The sequence below is a fragment of the Rhamphochromis sp. 'chilingali' genome (assembly GCF_963969265.1).
Source record: "Rhamphochromis sp. 'chilingali' genome assembly, chromosome: 6".
Lineage (NCBI taxonomy): Eukaryota > Metazoa > Chordata > Actinopteri > Cichliformes > Cichlidae > Rhamphochromis > Rhamphochromis sp. 'chilingali'.
Window position 1 is genome coordinate 31598110 of NC_137933.1, and position 9779 is coordinate 31607888.

Consider the following 9779-nt stretch of genomic DNA (forward strand, 5'->3'; position numbering starts at 1 on the left):
AGGAAAGAAATTCAGATTCTTTATGCTTTGTAAGGTCTCCAGGCTTCCTTTAAAACTACGCCCCACAGTAAAACCATGGTTCAACAAGATAATGCCCCACTATGAACAACCTAGTAATGCAGTCCTAGTATATTAATCACAGGTAACATTTAGTGTCGATTAAGTGCTTTTACTTTAACATGCATTACTATGCAAAGGTCATGAGCCACCCCTCATTTATTTATATTTTCTCATCATTTTTAAAATGTGACCTGACACAGGATCTGAGAGAACAGATGGATTATCTGGTCTTTCAGTTGATCCACCGAAGCCTCATCAAAAATGGTTTCAGTGGAAGGTGGCTGTCAACAAGCCATTCTAGAAGAATAAGGAGAAAGGAATGGGACTTACCAAATTACTCAAGTAATGAACTGAAAATCTGACTGTAACTGTGTTAAAGAAGAAAGGTGACCATACCAAATATTGGCGATCAAGCTCGTTACAATTATACACACTCTGCTTTCATATAATGTATGTATGTATGTTTGCACTTTTTCTTTAGACCCGAGTTAGACCACTGTACCTATTTCTCATTTTTCTAACAAAATATAGAAATAGAGAAATTATCTATACTTTTACTTGGGAAAGAGTTTAAAGGTATCCTGGAAGGCAAAGATAGAAGAGATCGTTTTCCTCCAGTGTCGGTTCCTGCAGTGAAACAGCACCCCCACCTGGAGAGCTGAAATCATTTTAGTGTTTAGGCGAACAACTATCTCAAGCTTCACGCTTAGGTTTAGAAAGGAAAGTGTCCCGAATGGTGGTGTTACACCACGCAGAGTTTGGTAAAGCTGGATTTCTACATTATGAAGGAATTCCCTCTTGTCTTTTTTTTCTTTTCTTAAACAGCGTACAATTATATATATATTTTTAAACATCGCCACTGCTGATGTGATTAGAGGTGTGACCTGATTAGACGTTTCCAGTTCACAATTAATGTCTGCAAGTTGCTTTAGGACAACTGTAAATACTGAGGAGGGTGGTTAACGCCACTTTTGTTTTAGCAGCGTGTTCAGCACCATGGACAGAGAGCCAAACAATGATTGGGTCAACAATACAACGTCAAGGATTAGAGTAATCAGGCCATTGGTCTGAATCAAAGTGACAGCAGATTGAAGCACGGTGATTGGCCGACAGACAGCATAGTTAGGATCGATTCCTGTAGTCATACAGAGCAAAACAAAGTCTTGAAATAGTTTAACAGTTTACCTGTAGATTCCGTCCGATTGGATTTCATCTGTTTAAAGCGAAGGTGAAGCTTCGGTTGTAGAGCACGTTAAAGAGAGGAGCGGCTGCTCTCTGGAGGAGGTAAGCAGATTATGTTTCCTGCCGAATCCGTAATTCCTGGCTCTGCAGTTCAAATACATGTGCAGGGAATGTGTGTTGGAACATTTCATTCGATGAAATGCGGCTTGCTTGTTGATCGTCACTGGGTTTGGGGGCAGATTGCCTGATTTATGTTTCTGTTAAACCGGAAGGACTAAAGTGTTATCAGCACCACTGGGACATGACTGGGAGAGCACACACATTAAATCCCCCGGCAGAATGTCGACGGAGACGTGAATTTGTAACATTCTCCTTCCTCTAAAGTACACTGTGTTTATGTGGCAGCGATGTAGAATCCATTCCTTCACCGGACTTCCTCCGTTGCCAGTGACATGCAGTTGAAACGCATGCAAAGTGCTATACACACTATATTAATCTAAAATGTTTTCTAACTTCACAGGCTGAAAAGTCTGAAAGAGGGATTACTCGAAACAGCAAGCTTTACAGTATTTCCCAATGGCCGGTCAGTAAATAAACTGTGACGAACTGAAGTCAAAATTAAAACATTACTCACCCGGATGTATTTAGTGTTATAACTGGTATTGAACTGTTTATTGCAGAGCCAAATTTCCCCCCACTGCCTGGATTCATTCCTCTCAAGCCGTGTTTCTACCAAGACTTTGAGGAGATCCCTGAACAGCATCGCAGCATGTGCAAGAAAATGTACCATCTGTGGATGCGTAAGTGAATAAAACTGAAGTTATATGTTATATGTTATTTTTTTGATTGTCATGATGCAAAGCTGTCATGAAAATGCAACTCCTATACAAACTTCCGAGCTTATGTTTCAAGAGAGAAACTCTTTTTTTCTACCTTGGCTATAACAGAAAAACAGAAAAAAATAATTTTCCTGAAGGCCCCATAAAGTGTCTTATCCTCTGTGATCAGCTGATGATAACAACTATGAAACAGAAGGGCAGTGGTTTACAAGGGTCATTTAGGTCCAAGAAGATTTTTTATGGGCTGTGGCTGTAATGTCCTGACTGGTTTATTTGTTAATGAGTCACAGCACTGACCAGATGGCCTTGGTTTGAGCAGAGCAGTAACAGTAAAATTGTGTTGAACAATCTTTGCCAGGAGCAGTTTCATCAAAGTTTACTGCACTATAAACATGAAGTACAGTGGTGTTTGCGACATTGCTGTACTCTGAAACTTCCTGCCTGTTCATGAATTCATGTAAGAGAACTGAGGGCAGGAGGAAGGGTGCGAAAGAGCTCAAAAATGATGTATCACTGACACAGGAGTCAGTGTCAGAACTGCTATAAGGAGCAGGGCAATACACCAATACACAGTAAAAAGTATTAAAGGTGAAACAAGATTGTTAATACTTGCAAACAGTTTTGGTCAAATGAGACAAGTTCAGAAGTGAATTTTGTTAGTTGGGGATTTGGCAAAAGGGCCATATTGTGATAGGGGTAAGATGAGAATCAGTAAGTGTTTTAAGTAAAGATAGGGAGGGATTCACCAGTAAAGACTGTGAATATAAACGGTTAAAAAACATAGTTTAACTGTGACATTTTCAAGGGAAAACTGTAAAGAATTTATAATTTTCTTTATCATCATTGCATTATATAAGAAAACAGATTAAGAGAATCCAGAGAAGTTTTTGACCACAAGGGACGAGGCTGAGAATCAGTATGGGAAGGCCTGCAGTTCAGATCTGTCACCCACTGAAAAAAATTGGTGCATTGTGAAACAAAAAATACAATAAAGGAGACCACACATTTTTGAGGAGCTGAAATCTGACATCAGGCAAGATAGTGAAAACATGTAGCTATGAAAGCTACAAGGGTTGGTCTCCGCTGCCTCTCTAACTCATTAAAGAGATTGCTGCTAAAAGAAGAGGTGATGCAACACAGTTGTAAACATGACTCTATCTTGAAATGTGATACAATAAATTTAAAACAAGTTCTAAAATCAGTATTACAAAAACAAAACCAATCAATTAGTTTCAGCATTTGAGATGATTTTTTGTGTATTGCAGAAAGAAATACATGTTTTAAATGATTTACAAACATTATATTCTTTAAATATTTACCTTTTAGGTGCTATTTTTTAAAGAAAATGTTATAGCAGGAAATATGCATCTGTCACACTGAAGAATTTATAATTGCTCTAAATTTCTTTTTGCGTGCGACTTAAAAAAAAAAAGATAAACATAAGCAGGTATTGAAAGTCCCAATCTGCTCAGATTTTTGCCTTCTGCCATGATGCACACACGGCTTGTTATTTTTGTGCTCGAGTAATTTTTCTTCATTTAATTTGTGAAAATCATTCTAAGCTAACAGGAATTTTGCTGTGCTGTGCATTGGGGAAAGTGTTTTCCAAATAGCTGTCATGTGCCACCTGTGCAGTGCTTCACTTTTTTCTCTTTTTCTTGTAAAGTTTTTCAAAATTTCCCCAAAGACCAACATTTGAAACTGACATAGAGTTCTTGTTTAGTTTAAAAACCAAAACTGGAATGTGAATGCAGAGGCTGAAATGGAGCCAAGTGTTGGTAATAGAAAATGACTTCAGCTAAAAAGTTATTTGTGGCTGTCTCCTCTTTACTTTTCCAAACTGGTCCATAGTTATGCATGTTTATGTATCAGACAGGTGTTTTTTAGGGCTTTTTCTTTTGCATCAATGCTTGATTTGTTGTTATTGTTGTTGTTGTTGTTGTTGTTGTGTTCTTACAGTTAACAGTGCCACACTTGTTGTGAATCTTTTTGGCTGCTTTGCTTGGATGTTTGGTGGAGGTGGTGTGACAAACTTTGGCATGGCCATCATCTGGGTCCTCATGTTCACTCCTTGCTCATATGTCTGCTGGTTCAGGCCCATCTACAAGGCCTTCAAGTAAGTCAAACATGAAGTAATACAATAATACCAAGCACTGTTTTTAACTATGTTAGTTGGAATGAAGTTGTTGTGTTATGTTTTAGATGTCATAGTATTAAGACCTTTTAAATATTATGTGTTATAGTTTCACACAAAAATAGTTCATGGTTGTTGTTGTTTTTAGCCCAAAATTAAGAGAAGTCTTTGAGATGCAGCTTTAAATGAGAGGTACAGATGTCTTTTCATATAAACAGGAAAAGGACATGAAATTTAACCCCTCTGGGTAAGGACCCAACTCTGACAAGGCAGCTCAAGATCCATCTATGTCACGATTCACAGGGAAAGAAAGAATTTTCCAGTTGTGGATAGCTCCCTGGGTCACTTCAACACACTATTCCATAGAAACAGTTAGCATTTGCAGTACATGAACCTTTCATAAATTGTTTATAAGATGAAAAAATGTATATATACTCTTTCATTTATGAACATGAAAATTGGACATTGTTAAATATGACAGAAAACAAACATAAAACAAACTCACTCTGAGTCTTACATAGATTAAATGCTAACGAAGCTGAATACACATCTAAAATAGTGGTCTGCTCTTGTTTTGTCTTTAAGCTAATTTGTCCTCCATTTTTGTAAAGTGCTGAGTAGCAACAGGGATAAATGTCCCTTCAGGGACAGAAGGACACTCAGAACATTCTCTAACCTTTCGCTGAAGGGTAGTGCAATTTTCATATGCTCTGCTGACATGAATATATTGTCTCATGTGCTGACACACTACATGGCAGCAGCATGTAGTTGCTGACCGGGCTGCCAAGAGAGATGTTGATGTCGAGTAGGGGAAACTGTCTTTGTTTAAAACAGTAGATGATGCAACATGTAGACATACAGTATATAGCACTAAATTTAGCTTCACAGATGTAACTGCTTAATAGTCTTTTTTTTTTTGTATTCTTCACAGGAGTGACAGCTCTTTCAACTTCATGATCTTCTTCTTTGTGTTCATGGCTCAAGTTGGGATTAGTGTCATCCAAAGCATAGGCATCCCAGGATGGGGAGTATGGTAAGACTGGGCAGAAGTGTCAGGCACAACTTCACTTACTTTCAAGGTGCAGAGAAGAGTATAACGTCTGAAGAGAATAAAGCTCCAGCAACACTTCTAATATAAATTAATAACTTTATTTTTTGTTTAACATGTTTTGGGTTGTTGGCTTAATGGTAACCCTAACGAAGGTTACAAACCCAAACATGCCTGTCATACTCAAAGAGCAGACGGGACCCAAACGCAGACTTAGAATGCAGTTCGTGAATTTATTTTCAGCAGGGGTGACCAACCTGGGTCAAGACACCTGAATCAAATGATTAGTTCATTACCAGGCTTCTGGAGACTTTCAAGACATGCTGAGGAGGTAATTTAGCCATTTAAATCAGCTGTGTTGGATCAAGGACACATCTAAAACCTGCAGGACACCGGTCCTTTGAGGCCTGGAGTTGGACACCCATGATTTACAGTGATGTGTTACAGTGTCTTTCTGTGGAACCTCCACAGATCCTATGCACAGTATACAAGCCGATGGTCAGATAGATTTCACTGTCTTTAGACTCGATAGCAAAACAGTTCACACTCACACGGAAAAATCCTCTTTGAGGAAAACAGAGAAGACTCCTTGAAAGAAGAGAAACACACAAGGACCCAGCTGATAAACTTACAGAACAGGAGTGAGTATCTACCTCTACTGAAGGAATTTTCTCAGTATTTGAAGGGAGCTGACTGATCACCAGATGAGTAGTAGGTGAGTTGATTACTACAGGTGTGCCAGGCTGGAGGGCGGGGCCTAAGAGGATCACACCTCTGAAAGGTAAGGTGTTGTTACCACACACACACACACACACACAAACAAACAGAGAGAGAGAGCGCACCAAGGTGGAGAGTGAGAAAGACTGACAGAAGTACCAGGAGGACTGAAGCACTATGACAATGTCGGTCAAACAATATATTGTTTCTGGAGCGTTATCCTCTTCAGAGTCACAGTAAACTATAAACTTATATACTACTACTTATATATGTCATATACTGTATATCTAATTTGTTTACATTTGACTTACAATGTTCAAATTTGGAAAGGCATATTTTTGTGTTTATTAATCTATTCAGATATTTGTTATGAAAATTACAATTATATTTTGTATAGTTAACTGTTCTGACACTAAAACAATTTAAACTTAATTCTAAAACAATAAATGGTATTACACAAATGCCACAGACAGTTTGGCAGACATTTTTACCAGCATACGTGCATGTTTGATCAATTGCTGTGCAAATAAATCTGAACATTAAAATTGGACATTGTTTAATATGTCAAAAAACAAGCACAAAAATTAAACAAACAGTTAATCCCAACAAGTGTGTTTTAGGTGCATAAATAGTTTAAGTTCAGGTTAGTTGAGATGTATTTTTGAAGACTTTGTTGCTTTCATTAACATGACAGTGATGGACCATCAGATATGGCCCTCGTATAACTTTTATGATAGTCCTGTTATTAGATTTTGAGAGGCTGTTAAAGCAATCCTCAAAATGTCACCTTACTCAAGCTGATGATCACAAATTAATATTATGACAGTCTCCATAAAGTTTATAAATGTCACCATGTGCAATTCCATACCCTCATGCATAAGCTATAAAACTTTTAAACTTTATACTAAAGTATTTAAAGTCTACAAAATCATTGCCATTTGACAGCCTGATGTTCAGTGGTAATATGAGTCAGTCCAATAGCAGATTCCTGTAGCGTTAAGATTCTAAAATTAAATCCTCTTTTTTTCATTGCCGTAATGGTCCTTTCTATCTTTTTCAGTGGTTGGTTGGCTACTATCTCCTTTTTCAGCTATAATATTTTGATCGCACTGATCATGCTGGTCCCTACAATCATGTTCACTGCTGTGGCCTGTCTGTCCTTCATTGCACTCACCAGGGTAAGACTTTTACTGGTGCATTACTTCAAGGGAAGAAAGTAGATAGGTATTTCTTATAAAGGCTAATTCTATTAAATTGAATTTTTCAAAAATTATTTATCTGTAGCTTCAAGGCCATGTTCATTCCAGAAATTTGATTAATTTTATTCATTCCTGCAGAGCAGCACTGTTGGGTTTACCACTAAAATGAGAATCCTTTTAAGTATCTACAGCACTATACAAATGGTTTAGGTCTACAGAATTAAGGATTAGGAAATAAAGTATCTAATCTATGTCAGCATCAACTTAAGTAATTAAACCTACTTTACTTTTAGTCTATAATTGCTTCTTGATAATGACTTGTTATTCCACTTTGAATGCAGATCCATAATTTCTACCGGGGCAGTGGGGCTAGCATGACTAAAGCTCAGGAGGAATGGTCCACTGGAGCCTGGAAGAACCCTCATGTCCAAGCAGCAGCCCAGCAGGCTGCCATGGGTGCTGCAGCTGGAGCAATGCAGGAGCAGTACTCCAGCCCTCAATACAATGAAAACCAGATGTAGAATTTCAAGACAGAAGGTCAAGGACATGAAGTCACAGCAATGCCAAAGGCTGAACAACCAGGCTGTGAAGATCTTAACGATCTCTATTGACAGGGTTGATTCTTAAAAAGCAACTCTTTCTTACACTATGCAAACAAATAGCTCTTAACATATATAGGAAGCTGGAATTTTGCCTTCCTCTATTAAAGGACATGCTAATCATTTGTAGTCTTTTACACGTGTTTCGTATGTGTTTTTACTCTTCAAATGAAAGTAGTTTTCAAGACGTAGTAGCTCCATTCTATGAGTTGGATATTAATATGTCAATCTGCATGTTTTTGTAGCAAGTTTTACAAACGAGGTCAAAAAGGTTATAACCACCTTTGAAGTATTTAAATGAACGTATTATTATACTAATGTACTGTTAGAATGATGAACTATTTAGGAAGTTGCTTCATCTTTTCTTTTTTGACTTAAACCAAAGATCCAGTGTCACTTTGCAACTTTATATTAGATGATGCTACTCTGTAAAATCTAACTAAAACCTCATTAATGCTTCTATGCAGTTCATCGGGGATTGCACTGTAAAATCAAAGGAAGCTGCAGTACTGAATGGTGTATAACTGTTACAGTAAGAAAGAGTATTATTACAAGCCTTCAGGTGGAAATATATTTGGAGGGCCCTCTTTGATGTCCTTGGTGCTTCTTGTTGACATGCTTATTTTCCACCAAAAAGCATCAGATTTACATCACAGGTTTAAATGAGTTGTAATGGTTATTTTACTTTTAGAAAAACAAAAAGCATTAGATATCTGACATGTGTTCTGATCTTCAGTTTGTCTAGAAAAGTCACTGTTTTGTATTGAATGTCAATTTAGGGTGTGCCCATTTGTAAGATGCAAATGTACCATTTGCCAGAGAATCAGCCTCTTGCTGTTTGGCAGGTTGACCACAGAGAGGCGCTGATGGTTTTAGCATGAAATAAAAAGCTCCAACACTTACCAATTACCTTCATTTATCCTTCACAGATTACAGTCTGCACTTATTGTATTGGGTTATTTTGTCATGTGCATGTTTTAGCTGTAAGATTCTTTTTTGTTGTTGTTACATGAATCACACACAAACTTGTATGGCCTGCTGATCAGGCCACATAAGCAGGAGTAGGATACCCCCACAAGCCCAAGAAGTGGAATATGGGATTAAAATATTATTGCTTGAAATCATTCCAGGTACAGTTGCTGGTGAATGGCATGGATTGTCACTCCAAATTCAATGTATTTATTTATTATTTATTTTTTTTAAAGAAGGAAACAAGAGCCCTTAGGAAGCTTCACTGTCAGGTATCATGATGAGCAAGCAAACACATATCCATTTTATGGCTTGTAACAAATTATGTTTCCACTGGAAATATATACTATATATACTGGCATGGTGATACTTTACAATACAAAAAGGATTTTCTTTGGCTGAAGTGAAAGACCAAAGTGCACCAAACTTTACTATATAAATGCAGGCTGTTAACTTTGTTCTAAGATTTTCCTTCCACTGATTGCAAATAGTTTTTCATATTATTATTTTGTGCTTTACTGAAGGAGGTTGCTTTGCAAAAACTCTATTTGTTTCCTGTTTGACTGTTTTCTCATATTTGCCCCATTTAATCAAGACGTTGTACTCAATCATTAAAATGTGATTTTAAATCGTTTCCAATACATTACACACAGCAAATGGTACTGCGGCCACCAGTAGCGGTTTTAGATGCGGGCGACACGGGCGGTTGCCCGGGGCGGCATCGTGGTGGGGAGCGGCATCACGGGCATCGGCCAAAAAAAAAAAAAAGCTCCCCCGACGTCAGCCAGCGCATATTGGGAATGGCGTACGCACCGATCGGTTTTCTATCGCCCATTTGCGGGGAGTAACGGCGCCCTTCGTTTGCGAGGTGCGCCTGCTGCTTGCGGCGCAGGGAGGAGAGGGCGGGGCGGCGGGGGATTCTCTGACCGGCTGGAGCAGCACCTAACCATCTCGCAAAATAAAACAAAATAAAAACAAAACAACAAACACGAAAACACCAGACATTATGATACAGACTTATAATTGGCACCG

General features: G+C 38.1%; 1 protein-coding gene across 1 annotated transcript; it reads left to right on the forward strand.

Annotated features, from left to right (window-relative positions):
* Positions 1–1204: 1204 nt before the first annotated feature.
* LOC308398482 (secretory carrier-associated membrane protein 5-like) lies at positions 1205–8661 on the forward strand. The gene is made up of 7 exons (XM_080885144.1): positions 1205–1344; positions 1763–1825; positions 1923–2042; positions 4041–4197; positions 5147–5248; positions 7041–7158; positions 7521–8661. The coding sequence occupies exons 2-7, from the start codon at positions 1819–1821 to the stop codon at positions 7698–7700; spliced, it is 684 nt and encodes a 227-aa protein (XP_080741270.1). The 5' UTR covers positions 1205–1344; positions 1763–1818; the 3' UTR covers positions 7701–8661.
* Positions 8662–9779: the final 1118 nt, after the last annotated feature.

What these genes read in the sequence shown, in the direction of transcription:
- LOC308398482 (XM_080885144.1), top strand. An exon ending in CCCATCTACAAGGCCTTCAA is followed by an intron (nt 4,198 to 5,146) that starts GTAAGTCAAACA and finishes TATTCTTCACAG; the next exon opens with GAGTGACAGCTCTTTCAACT. An exon ending in ATCCCAGGATGGGGAGTATG is followed by an intron (nt 5,249 to 7,040) that starts GTAAGACTGGGC and finishes TATCTTTTTCAG; the next exon opens with TGGTTGGTTGGCTACTATCT.